Source organism: Schistocerca americana, chromosome 1 (genome assembly GCF_021461395.2).
Source record: "Schistocerca americana isolate TAMUIC-IGC-003095 chromosome 1, iqSchAmer2.1, whole genome shotgun sequence".
Lineage (NCBI taxonomy): Eukaryota > Metazoa > Arthropoda > Insecta > Orthoptera > Acrididae > Schistocerca > Schistocerca americana.
The window spans coordinates 258,176,886-258,191,325 of record NC_060119.1 but is presented as its reverse complement, the minus strand read 5'-3'; the positions used below and the strand labels follow the sequence as shown (position 1 = coordinate 258,191,325).

At 42.9% G+C, this 14,440-nt stretch overlaps 1 protein-coding gene across 2 annotated transcripts in view; it reads right to left on the bottom strand.

Annotated features, from left to right (window-relative positions):
- Positions 1 to 14,440, bottom strand: part of LOC124621863 (probable ATP-dependent RNA helicase DHX34) — a 193,092-nt gene that overhangs the window by 134,210 nt on the left and 44,442 nt on the right. For both annotated transcript variants that reach the window (XM_047147328.1, XM_047147335.1), the window contains exons 5-6: positions 9,323 to 9,526; positions 8,708 to 8,840 (exon numbers count right to left, since the gene is read on the bottom strand). In XM_047147328.1, the coding sequence (XP_047003284.1) occupies positions 8,708 to 8,840; positions 9,323 to 9,526 (337 nt within the window). The remainder of the gene's footprint in view (positions 1 to 8,707; positions 8,841 to 9,322; positions 9,527 to 14,440) is intronic.

Here is a 14,440-nt window from a genome sequence, read left to right as displayed (position 1 = left end):
GCGGTTAAAACCTTGGATTTGGGGTTGTACAGACTCCACACCGAGGGACTCTAGTACACGTTGCACACGGATCCCAATTGGCAACGTAGCCCGGGGACGGCGGGAAAAAAGGCGGTCCAGAGGTGGATGGGCAACAAGATGGTGAGCAGGCGATCTGGGAGCTGCAAGAAACTTACAAGCCTGGCGCACCAGCAGGAGCTGCCGCCGGATGGTAAGTGGTGGTTCGCCAGACTCAGCACAGAGGCTGGGTACGGGACTGGTCCGATAAGCACCCGTGGCCAGTCGGATCCCAGCATGGTGAACAGCGTCAAGGATCCGCAAATAAGATGGCCTCGCTGACCCATATACTGTGCACCCATAGTCCAGCCGTGAACGCACAAAAGCTCCATAAAACTGTAGGAGACGCGCCCTGTCCGCGCCCCAAGACCTGTGGCTGAGGCACTTGAGGATGTTCAGTGCCTTCAGCGTTCTGGCTTTCAAGTCACGTAGGTGTGGCAGCCATGACAACCTGGAGTCAAAAATTAGGCCCAGAAACCGCACTGTGTCTCTAAAACGTAGAACAGTATCCCCCATATGCAAGGCAGGCAAAGTAAAAAGATGACGAAAACGATTAAAATGAACACAAACACACTTTTCGGAAGAAAACCGAAAACCCTTCTTTGCAGCCCACTCCTCTAACCGCCGCACTGTTAGCTGCAACTGACAGCTCACGGTTGCAACAATGGAGGAGGAACAGAAAACAGCAAAGTCGTCCACAAATAAGGAGCACTGTACTGGACTCCTCACTGTAGACGTTATACTGTTGATGGCTACGGCAAAGAGGGTAACGCTTAAAACACTGCCCGGGGGGACACCGTTCTCTTGCTCAAAGCGATCAGACAGTGTGTTACCAACGCGGGTCCGAAAAAACCGCTGAGACAGGAAAGACCGAATGAAAATGGGGAGGCGGCCACGAAAGCCCCATTGATGCATTTGTGCAAGAATACAGTGTCTCCAAGTAGTATCATATGCCTTACTGATATCAAAGAAGATACCGATACAGTGATGCTGACGGAGAAAAGCCTGCTGAATAGCCGCCTCTAGGAGGGTCAGGTTGTTGACCGTAGACCGAAATTTTCGGAATCCACACTGAAAGCGGCTAAGGAGCTGTCTGGTCTCTAACAGCCAGACCAGACGCCGGTTAACCATCCGTTCCAGGGTCTTTCCGACACAGCTTGTCAAGGCGATACTACGATAACTACCGGGACATGTTCGGTCCTTTCCTGGTTTGAGGAGAGGGATGAGAATTGCCTCCCTCCACGAGGTGGGGAACACTCCTGTCTGCCATATGAGATTAAAACATTCGAGGAGAATTTCCTTTGACGCCGCTGGCAGATGTCGAAGCATGGAGTACCGGATGCGGTTGTAACCTGGTGCAGTGTCAGAAGTCTCAGTAAGTGCCGATTCAAGTTCCCACATGGAGAAAGGGGAATTGTAGGCCTCAGAACTGTTCGACCAAAAGTCCAAGGTCGCTCTTTCGACAGTCGCACGGTAGCGACGAAACGCTGGATCCTGATTTGCAGCGGCAGTACTTTGTGCAAAATGCTCTGCCAGCGTCTGAGCAATGGCTCTGGGTGTCGTTTGGAGGCATCCCTGGTTCAGGACAGCAGCTATTGGTAAACGGCTATGTTTACCGGAAATCCTCCGGATGGCTTCCCATACTCTTGTGGAACAAGTGGAACGGTTGATGGAGTCCAGGAACTCCTGCCATGACCTTTTCTTGCTCTCTTTAATGACACGGCGTGCCCTGGCTCTCACGATTCGAAAGGCGGTAAGATTGACTGCTGTTGGGCGACATTTAAATCGGCGAAGAGCCGCACGCCTCTCCCAGATGGCTGAACGGCACTCTTCCGTCCACCAAGGCACAAGGCGCCGCTTAGGAGGGCCAGAAGACTGTGGTATGGACAGGTCAGCAGCATGATGGACCACAAGCGTGATGTGATCCACCCATTCCTGTACGTTATTGTGGCGGTCAAAGACAGCCAACCGAGTGAACAGTGGCCAGTTAGCCCTGCCAATCATCCACGATGGTGGCCGCGGCTCCAGCAATACACCATCCAGGAGATGAATGCGGATAGGGAAGTGATCGCTGGAATGAAGGTCGTCAATGACCTCCCAGTGAACAGAGTCAGTGAGGGTTGAAGAGCAGAAAGATAGGTCAATGGCTGAGAATGACCCTGTAGCAGTAGAGAAATGAGTCGGAGTACCTGTGTTGAGGATGCACAACACTTGAGATGTTAGGAGGCTCTCCAAAATTCGACCTCGAGCGCAAAGAGAAGTGGAGCCCCACAGGACATGATGGGCATTGAAGTCTCCCAGGAGAAGAAATGGGCGGGGGAGTTGGTCGATAAGATCTGTGAGAGCGTCTAAGGTCATTGCATCCAGAGGGGGTAAATAAAGGGAGCATACGGTAAGCCTCCGAGGTGAATGAATTTCAACTGCAACTGCTTGCAGGTCAGTATCCAGGGGGAGGGCAGAGGAGTGGTGGTCATTATTGACAAACACAGCGACTCCGCCTTTGGCCCTTTCTCCAATCAGGTCATCTTTGCAATATGACGTATAGCCCATTAGTATAGGAGCATCAAATGGTTTTAAATGCGTTTCCTGTAAACACAAGCACAGGGGGCGTTGCCGTGCTAGGAGGTTCAGTTCCTCCACATGTGCCCGGAATCCAATCATGTTCCACTGTATAATGGGGCCCATGTATCAGGGTGGGAGTACCTTCATTCTCACTTTCTGTAGGGGAGGAGAGCCCACAACAGGTGGAGGCTCAGTTTTGGTGCGAGATGATTGCCCCAGTCTGACATCAACCTCCATCGCCTCAGAAGAGGAGTCGAGAGAGACGTCAGAGAGAATGACATCCACATCAGGAGACTGTATAACTGCAGTCTCCTTTAGTGGGCGAGTCTTCACCTTTGTCTTTAGCTTCGATGTTCTGGCCTGAGGTGGCATTGGAGCCAAAACCTCAGAAGCAGTAGGGGGTGTAGCAGTGCTGGGCAGTGCACAAGACTGGACCCGGGAAGGGGCAGGAAGTTCCATGATGTCAGCTACCACGGCCTGGTCAGAAGGCCAGGGGGGAGCAGCAGGCTTCACAGGAACGGCAGCAGCACACGTACATTGACAAGCGCAGGTGCTAGTGCTGACAGTAGCAACCTCCGTTTGTGTAGTGGCATCGGTTTTCAAGACTGGTTGTTTGAGAATGGAAGAAAAGGAAGCAGCGAACGTGGGCGGCTGCATGGACTTGTAGATTTTCTTCGCCTCACCATACGGGATGCGTTTTGTAGTTTTTAGTTCCTGGATCTTCCGTTCCTCAAGGAAAACTCTGCATTCCCTACTCCACACAGGGTGATCCCCAGAGCAGTTGACACACTTGGGAGGAGAGGAGCAACCAACTCCCTCATGGGTGGCTTTATCACAATTCCCGCAAGTGGCTTCCCCTAAACAGCCGAGAGTAGTGTGTCCAAAGTGTTGGCATTTAAAACACCGCATGGGGTTGGGGTAATAAGGCCGTACACTGAGACGTAGGAAACCTGCCTTCACATGCTCTGGCAAATTAGTGCTGTTAAATGTAAGGATAAATGAGTCAGTCTTTATGAGAGCACCATCCACCCGTTTCATAATGTGTTGCACGTCGACAATTCCTTCCCGGGACCATTCAGCCTTCAGTTCGTCTTGGGGAATGTCAACGAGATCTCTGCAAGTCACAACACCCTTGCTGTAGTTCAAGGTGTTGTGAAATTCAGTCTCTATCGCAAACTCCCCAAGAAATTGTGCCTTCTGAAGGTTCTGGACTTGCTGGAAGCTAGATGTTTCAACCAACAAGGTGCCATTTCGCAAGCGCTTTACAGATTTTAATGTGCCAGCAATACCTTCTAAGCCCTTCTGTATATAAAATGACGAAACTTTTTCAAAACTCCCATCTTTTCTTTTAATTATGAAAAACACATTCTGCGAAGCAGCATGCGTTCTGTTACTACTACCTGAATCAGGAGGACTGGCTACACGAGCCCTCTTTTTGGATTGGGTGTTAGAACCCACCAGCGGTCCACCCTTTCCGCTGGCAGGAGAAGAATAAAAGTTCGAGGGTTCCATCTCGGTCCCACGAGCAGCTAGGGAACTAGAAGTCCACCTAGACAGAGCCCCGCGTGCCTAGGTAAGCCTTATACAACTGGGGCGCGGCAGGTGCCCCAGAGGTTGCCCGCTTGCGACTGTTCCACCCCAACAGCCATGCATCTTATAGGCGCGCAGCACACCGTAAGATTGAGGGGTTTTTATAGAGGTTTACCTTCCTCGCCAAGATTACCATTCCCCGCAGCACACAACATTCCACCGCCGCGCCATGGGGTGGTCGCTGAAGCATGTCCGGGGGTTACGGCGACAGGAGACTGGCGGCGCTGACCAGTCCCCAGCTCAGGACCCCGGGGTCGCCAAGCCCGTACTCAGCAAATGAATGCTGAGCCCCTGGGGGGACCAGTTGATGTAGACTTCAGGTAGTGTCAATCTGAATGCTCAACTATTGTTGGGATATCTTAATGTGTTGGTTTTCTTGTACTCTAACGTGGGCATCTTTGCGAAATCTGTCAAATAGTTATCTGATGACCGCTAAGTGGAATTTCTGGGCAGGCATTTTATTTATGGTGGATTCACTGTACTTACTGTTGGAATTCAATATACACAGATCAAGAGTATGAAAAGAATTCTCCTTATGACACCTCACAACAACCACCATAAAACTCGCCCATGGACTAATTGCAGTAACTTCACACAAGAAGTACATTCATCATTCCATTCTCTAGTCAACAACTGCAGGAGAACATAGGACATACCGAAACCATCTGAAACACAGGAACCAAGCACATACTGAGTGCTCAGTTCAGACCTATAACGTTATTGGTGCTAGAAGCAAGAAGCCATATTGCACTTAGAGCACAGAAACCACAAAAGTTATTTATATTGCACTGCACATTTTGCTCAAGGATAGTTGTATATCTGCTGATAAGTATCATGAATTGTCTTACATGTGACTCTCCCTCTTCTAAATGAACATTGCTAATTATGTGACTGGAGATGGCATTTCACCTTTGAGGTGAAACTGATCAATGGTAAGAACACAGGGCCAGGATGGCTCAGTATCTTGATCTTTTCAGGGGATGCTGAGAGATAGCATCCCTAAGGTTCAAGTTTTGCAAAACCTGTCATCTTACTCTGACACATTAATGATATTTTCAACACATGGATTCATGGTTGACTTGAGAGGTTCAATTTCACTGAACCTCAATTCGCATTTTCCAAGAATAAATTCAGATGGTTTGTTTCTGAACTCACACCACTTCGTTTGCTCTTGCTTGTGAATATTGTGCACTGCACTACCAGTTATTTGACAGAACAATTAAGGATATCTTCATTTTGACAGGCATCAGCTTTTCCCAGTGACATTCTCTCTTCCCAGCTGTTCACAATTCATAGTAAATCTATCTATTCTGAATCAGATTTTATATACAAGCACACAGCAACTATAGCACTGCTTTTACTCCTCACCATTAGTTAGCACTTCAGCTTACAAGCAAATTTCGTTGAATAATCACCTCATAACCAACAGACAAACAATAACAATGTTACATCTAAATTAGATTATTCCATTCCTTGCCCCCACCCCTCTCCAAAACACCCAGCTGAAACCTTCCACTCCTCTTCACCCCAGTTTCATACCATTTAATTCATACTTCTGGATCAACACCAGCTATCATATTCACTCTTGTCACATCCAATGAGAAATCTAGACAATGCATGATGGAAGACCAGTGAACATCCATCCAATCACTGTACAATGGTATTGGCAAACTGAATACTTTCTGAATTAGTAATTCAGTCAAGGAAACTTAGACAAGGGAATACAAACGATAACACAAAACTCCAAACAACTACTTCTGAAGTTCACCAATGGAATGTATGGAATAACAAGACCTGATCTCGTACAAAGACAAGACAAAATTCCCTTGGGGTATGCAAGCCTGGGTTTGATTCAACTGACAAACTCCCCCTCCCCCCTCCTTAAAAAAGAGGGCAGAGAGAGGGAGAGAGAGGGAGAGGGAGAGAGAGGGAGAGAGAGAGAGAGAGAGAGAGAGAGAGAGAGAGACAGAAAGAAGCAGTAATCCCTTGGATCAAGACATTTTCTGAAGCAACTGCTTATATCAAGACATTTTCTGACGGAACCCCTTTCCTGGGAAGAACAAATCTATTTACATGTTTTGGAAGGTGAGTAATACTGAAAGAATTTGCTGAAGGTAACTTCCAACAAACCTCTCTCCGTTCTTGCTACGCATCATATATATGTGTCATGTATGATTTCTCCCGATTGTGCCATGACAGGCTCATAGGCGCCATGTTCCTATCTAGTTCTCTTGCTGCCTCTCTCTCACAACTGCCAGCCACTTTTCCCTCCAGCCCACCTTAGGTAATTATTTACATGTTCCATAGATCACTTGAACAACTTTTTTATTGAAATGATGTGGAATGAGGCTCCTCTCAAACAGCATTTTGCTACATTTGGGCTACAGTGCCAGGATAATGCAACTGGCTGAGACAATGTAAATACTTGTGTGTACATCTTTTTGTTACCTAGTTTCAAGGAAGAACACTGTCAAAAAGATCAGCAACGATTTCAATTTTTTTAAAATTTGCTTTATGAGGCTGTTGACTCCTCAATGCCTCAACTATATGGTGAATAAACACACTTTACTTTTTCCAGTATTTACTGATAGATTATGTGTTCATACACAAGGAGGTTTTTTCCTATTCTCTCTCCCTCTTACTCGCTCTTGAATTCCCTGATTTTTGAGTCCTTCTGCTGCTAGAATTTCACTGTTAATTAGTACCATGCTTTGTTCAGTTTTATCTGCCCTATGTCTTGCACTGGGTAAATTTCCTCTCTAATGAGAGGAGGTACCCAGCAATGCAATCGGCTTTTTGAAACCATTTGTACTGTGATGTAAATTGAAGTCTGGAGTATAATACCCTGCAGTCATTCACCCTAGTGGACTCTTGTTAGCAAGTAAATGATAAAAAATTTAAAAAAGATCAGAATTTAGCATGATGCACTACCATTTTATAAAAGGAGGTTTATACAGACTGGTTGCACAACGAACAGTTAAGGTACAGGCCTGACATGTGACAGCTTGTGTATTTGAATCTCATCAAGTGTTTTGAAATTTTTCAGTTTTAAATCTTTATTAAAATGACTTTGGTTGTTATTTATATCCACTTAATTGGTTTAACTGTAAATTTTTATCTCTATTTCTTTGTCATGTCATTTTATTGTCATATTAAATTTTCATTTGCTCTCATTTTTCTCCCTATCATTCTTTTTCGACTTGAACTCTTGTTCATGTGATTTTCGTTATTTTTATGTATTAATTCCAATTTAATATCTCTAATGTCCTTTTCATTCATGTTATTTCCTTCCTTATTTCCCTTTTACATCCTGCTTGAATTTTGTTTTATTTGTAATCCCTTCATTCATTGAAATCTTCATCTGCATTACTTTGTCCACAGTGCAATAAGAATTCATTATTTTAAATCTTTGTATGATGATTACTATCCAAAAAATATACATCTTGTAATGAAAAACACCTTTCTGACACCATATCTCAGTCATTATTAATAGATTATCCCATCTTTTGTTTTTAACTGATAAACAGCAGTTACAATTGTCTAAATATTAAGATAGATAAACAAAAATAATTAAATTCACATGTGCAAAGATTCAAAGTGAAAAAGGAATGGTTGATAGAAAAAATGAGAGCAACTGAAAAAGATAACACAGTGATGAAATCGTGTGACTAAGAAATGGAAATAAAAAATTACATTTAATCCTATTAATTGAATAAAAATAACAACCAAAGATATTTTGAAGAACATTTAAAAATAAAAGATTTCAAAGCCTCTGACAAGTTTCAAACCCACAACCTTTAGAGTGAGAAGCCTGTACCTTAAACATTACATGGCACAAAGAGTCAGATATGATTCCATTTTTAAACCTGTAGGTACAGCATCACATAAAATTCCAATTTTTTTCATCAATTACTTACAAATGAGAGCCTACCTGGGGATTGGCTGTTGGATGTTATACCTGGAACCTTAACCTACATCATCATATAGATGATTTCAAAAAGTCCACCCACCAATAGGGACCTCTCCTTGTAAGCCTTGCACAATGTGACTTCATACAAACCTTCCTCTCTTCTTACTATATTTAAGATGTCACATGTCCTTCAAAGTAATGAATCGTTATAGATTTTGGTCAGGTGAGCCCACTATTTACTGGCAAGCAGGAAACAAAGTACTTGTCTTCATTTGGTTTAATTATAGCATATGTAATGACAGAGAGACAGGACAATGAACCTGGTACAAAACAAAACACGTTTTTTATGCATCATAAACTGTTCTACAAATGTTAATTACGCCAGTCTAAGATCTCTTATGAAGAAAAATGACTAGCAAGGTATTAAAATCATATGCAAAAAAAATTCCCCTTTGGCACAGAAGACATAGAATCACTGACAGCAGGCGATTTGAGTGGAAGGGTGGAGGGGGGATGGGGGAGAGGGGGGGGGGGGGTTAGGCCACACAAAATGATTGTAGTATAGTTGCAATACAATTCTGGTCTTACTTGGAAACTTTTCATCAATAAGCTGAAGAATCCGGACATAAGGTGCTGGATTAATACGTCCAGATTTTGAAGATTTTTCCTCAACAGAAATAGGTCTGTAATAAAGCTTTATGGGATACAGTCTTCCAGGAACCTGTTGAAATGCAAATGCAATGGTTATATGGATGTTGTCTAATTATTAGGTAAAAATAAATATATGGGAAAATAAAATAAATATATGGGAAAATAATATGCAGTGTTCTAGGACAAATAACAGAGGATAGAAGCTTTATTTTAATAAAATATTTCACTAACTCCATCAAAAATTCTTATCAGTTTCAAGTTTTTTTTTTCCTCTCAGAACAAACATTAATCCATAACATTACATAATTTGTTAGATAAACCCCTTCTGTTTTACTTCTTGCTTCAAGTGTCTACAATAATTTTATTTTTTAAATTGATGCATCAGCTTTGACATTTCTGCTTACATGGTTTCACGTAATTAAACAGGAAGAAGCCAAGCTGATTTGTTTTAAAACTCTTGTTCAGTAAGATCCAAGTAATTAATCGATAAGTGGACATTATATTAGACTGAAACAAAAAGATGCTTGCTTCTAAAATGGACAAATTACTCACCTGAATTACTACTGCATCACCAGCAAAATACTGCACAAATAACTTTATATTGATTGTAGCAGACATCAAAACAACTTTTAAATCTGGTCGCTGGTACAACAGGCAGCGCACGACGCCAAGCAAAAAATCTCCATAGAGATGACGCTCGTGCACTTCATCCAGGACGACTACATCATAGGTTGACAGTGATGGGTCAGTTGACACCTGCAAGGTGATAAAAGGTTCAAAAAATCATGATAGCAACCTAAATTGAAGCACTGGCATCTAATTAAATATATAATTGTAAGCAAGTAAGATCTACACAATGTTTTCATGAATAAAGCTATGAAGATGATGATAACTGTTGGACAGATCACCGAAGTACTAGATCTGTCATGCATTTGTCACTATCTAGCCAGAGAAGGAAAAAAAAAGAAGAACTGTAGACACAAATTTGTTCCTGAGAAGTTTGGCAAATCAGAATATACCTCACAGTACAGGAAACAACTTCATCAGGCACTGCCTAAGGGATGTTGTCATGATGTAACACAACACTGGGAGAATTTAAAGACTAATATTATGGATGCCTGCAAAGAAACATTAGGACATAAAACTAGGAAACATAAAAAATTGTAGAAGATTTGAAGTATTGATCTCAGAGAAGAGGGAAGCCTTGTAAGCACAACACAAGCAGCTGAACTTAATCGCTAAAAGAAAAGTCTTTTGTCTTGCTAAAACAAAGTACAAAGTACTACCCATGCACCGAGGAATGTGTGCCAGATAATGAGATCCAGAGAGTTAGAATATCTCACACATAAAGATATGTGACAGTTCTTCCACGCCACAACAGTAATTTATAGTCCAAGCATCTTTGGTTGAAATCCACTTTGGTCTAGTGACAAATGTACCCTTCTAAAACATCAATGCTCCATCATGAATAGGTGGAAAGAACATTTTGAAGACCTTCTGAAATCAGTTACTGATGAACAAGTGCACAACATCAACAATGTAGAAAAGACAGATTGCTACTTGCCATAAAGAAGACAAGTTAAGTTGCAGACAGGCACAATTAAAAGACACTCACATACAGCTTCTAGCCACATCCTTCATCAGTAACACACACACACATACACACACACACACACACACACACACTCAAAAAAGAAAAAAGCAAGCATACCTCATGCACACACAACTGCCAACTCTAGCATCTTGGGCCAGAGTGCTGGAATGGCATTCTGGCTCGAGCTCGAGATGCTAAAATTGGCAGTCGTGTGTGTGTGAGGTGTGCTGGCTTGTGTGTGTGTGTGTGTGTGTGTGTGTGTGTGTGTGTGTGTGTGTTTTACTGATGAAGGCTGCAGACGAAAGATATATGTGAGTGTCTTTTAATTGTACCTGTCTGCAACTTGACATGTCTTCTTTACAGTAAGTAGAAATCTGTTTTCCTACATTGTTGATATTCCTGCCTGGAGATTCCATTGTTTGATTTTTGCCAAATGACTTTCTTCCATCCAACAACACTGTGAAGTTTTCCCATGTTACTCTTCTGTTAAAATGGCATTCCAGAACGACATGCTCAAGTTGGCAGTCATGTGTTGTTTGTGAGAGGTGCTTGCTTGTGTGTGTGTGTGTGTGTGTGTGTGTGTGTGTTTAATTGTGCCTGTCTACAACTTGACAGGTCTCCTTTACAGTAAGTAGCAATCTGTCTTTTCCACATTGCCGATATTCCTACCTGAAGTTTCCATTGTTTGACACGTGCACAACATAATGGAACAAGAACCTACCAAAGAAGAACTTGGCTCCCCACCAACATTAGGTGAAGTAAAGTGTGCTGTCATTCAAGCAATACAATACATAGCCACTGGTCCTGATGGAATACCAGTAGAAGCTCTCAAAAAAGGTGGTGAGGAACTCACAAGACACATACATTAATTTATCATTAAAACCAGAAACACTGAAGAAAATGCCTCCTGCTTTCTTGAATGTTCTTGTGGTTCCCATAGTTTAGAAAGATCACGATGTACCTTCACTCATGACACACGTGATTTCAGAGATCGCACGTCTGTACAGATCACAGGCCCACTTATGGAGGCCACTTGGGTCGGCACCCTGGCATGCTCTAGTGAGCAGCCAAGGAAACAGTTTTATTTACGCAACGGTAAACCTAGGGGAGTCTAAATGAGATGTGCAGATCGCTGTACAATTTGTCATTCTGCACACGTCACCATCATAGGATCCTGTGGCAGTGTGCAGCTCCAATGTGTATTGAGACGAGTAAGAGAGTTGTGCTGTTTGCTCTTGTTTGTCATGCTTTGTGATGTTTGATGAAAGTTTTGTTTTAAAATGCTTGCCTGTACTGTAACGGGATGCAGGTCATACAGCAGGAAGACAAAAAACTTGGATGTAGTCTATCATTCAGTTGCAGAAAGTTTGGATTACAAAGTGCCAACAGTGTGTTCTTTACATTTCATGCCTGTGGACTCCATTTGAACTTTACATGTGATGTACAAGCAGTTTTTGGAGGTAGTACATGGCTTACTCTTGCTGTCGTATGGGGCAACCATGCAGATTATGGTGGCCTTGAAGCTTTTTGAAAAACATTGTAAAATGGTTTCCACGTTTACTGATGAAATTGTTTTATATGATGTAATGATGGAAATTATGGTTGTAAACAAAAACAAATTACTGCCTGTACCACCTACCCAGTGCCCCTATTGTTTAGTCCACTTGGCTTCCAAAAATTTTCCCTTGGTAGTAGTTTGCACTTGTCTCATGATCGAGAATGCTGACATGATACAATGTATCTAATGAACAACTTTACATGAGTGACAGATCACTGCTAAGCTAGGAAGTCATATTGTTGTCATTTTAATATGTCTCTTATTAATAGTGAAATGTATCATATTTTCATATCTTCTGATACCAGTTTCATGTTGCATTTTGTAGCCTTTGAAAATGATGTAAAGTCAAAACGCGTTAAGGTTGTTGGAAAAATAAAAATGTGATCAAGATATAAGAAAAGTTATCAGAAGTGCATCCAAATGGCTGCATTGTCTCACAGCGTTTTCATGCAAACTGCAACAGTACAAATCATTTGCTCCCATTCCGGAAAGTCATCATGACAACAGTCCGGTCATTATTTGAACTGTATTCAGACCTTCAGCCAGTGCAGATGAGATGTATTCTAATTGCATGATAGAACCACAACACACTGGAAAATTGTTTCTTGCAGATAAGAGGATTTGGTCATTTCCACTTGAACGCTTCTCCAACAGGAGTGAAACATTGATTGTGGCTGCTACTCTTAGGGCACAATGCTCATGATATTTCTCTATCAAATGAAACTGCCATAGAGGCAGTTGGCGTTGATGGACTTTTGACGTCACATCTGTTCAGAAGAATTTTGCTCTGCATGAATGAAGCGCTGGAAACAGGAGATTGTGAAATAGAACTGCAAGATATTAACTTTCCTCTTCTACCTGCATGGGAAGATTCAGCTGTCAGCAAGGGACCTGACTCCTTTTTATCTTTTTCCCTCAACAGAATGATTTCGATACCGGGCTGCATACATTGCATATCATGAAAAGAAGTATGACGACACACTGGGAACATCGTCTGGAGATATTTTAAGTCCTTCTGCAACAGATGCGGAATATTTTGGCTGGATTGAAGTCCTATCTCACGAACTGGCGACGAGTAAGGGTTATATTTTCTCCACATGTTAGTGACCGTGCTAAGTCACCTGACAAACATCTTGATGGGAGAAATACTCATCACCAGTGGTCCAGGGGTAGCAACTTTAATTAGTAACTGAACCATTCTCAGTCCCAGATTCAAAACCTGCAAACCACTTAAATTTTGAATAATAATCAGCATTGGTGGCTGAAGACTTCCGGCATAAGAAGTCATCCTCATTCTTCCAATGGCCTTGTCAAAGAGGGTGGAGGAGTGGACACTGGTTCAGTGCACTCTCTTGTACTGGGGTGGGAAACTGCCCCTAAGGGCAGAAGAATCAGCAGTGATCAATGACATGAGCATGCAGATGCCAATAGAAATCACTGCATTAAAGAGACATAACAGGTATCGACCAGACATGTGGCCTGTAAGTAAAAAAGTATCATGGCGATCTCTCCATTGGCAAAAGATTCCGGAATACTCCCCCATTTGGATATCCAGGAAAGGACTGCCAAAAGGGAGGTGATCATGAGAAAAAGACTGAATAACCTATGAAAGGATAACATTCTATGAGTCAGGGTGAAGCTTGAACATGGCAGGGAAGCTAGAAAATCTGAAAAGGGAAATGCAATGGCTCAGTCTAGATATAGACACATCAAAAAAAGTTCTGCATCACCTTGGTTCCCAAAACTCCTGAAGATAGACATTGACCATGGATATTGTAACGCAGACACAGTCCCTCTGACTGTTCAGAGATATCACTAAACCTGCCCAAAGATGTAAACAACCATGCATGAGCAGTGCCTATTAGATGGAGGGAGTCCGATAGCCAATCATTTCCAGTCATTCCACCAGGAAGGAGGTACATGGCTCACGATGTCTGTAGAATGGACTGCTCAGGATTAGCATCATGTTCTCTTCACTGATGAGTGTTGCATATGCCTTCAACCAGACAATCGTCAGAGACGTGTTTGGAGGTAACCCGGTCAGGCTGAACGCCTTAGACACACTGTCCAGCGAATGCAGCAAAGTGGAGGTTCCATGCTGTTTGGAGGTGGCATTATGTGGGGCCGAGGTATGCTGTTGGTGGTCATTGAAGGGGCTGTAATGGCTGTACAATAAGTGAATGACATCCTCCGACCGATAGTGCAACCATATAGCCAGCATATTAGCAAGGCATTCATATTCATGGATGACAATTTGTGCCCCCATCATACACATCTTGTGAATGACTTCCTTCAGGATAATGACATCGCTTGACCAGAGTGGCCAGCATGTTTTCCAGACATGAACCCTATCGGACATGCCTGGGATGGATTGAAAAAGGCTGTTTATGGAAGACGTGACCCGCCAACCACTCTGAGGGATCTATACTGAATCACTGTTGAGGAGTGGGACAATGTGGACCAACAGTGCTTTGATGAACTTGTGGATAGTATTCCACGACGAATACAAGCATGCATC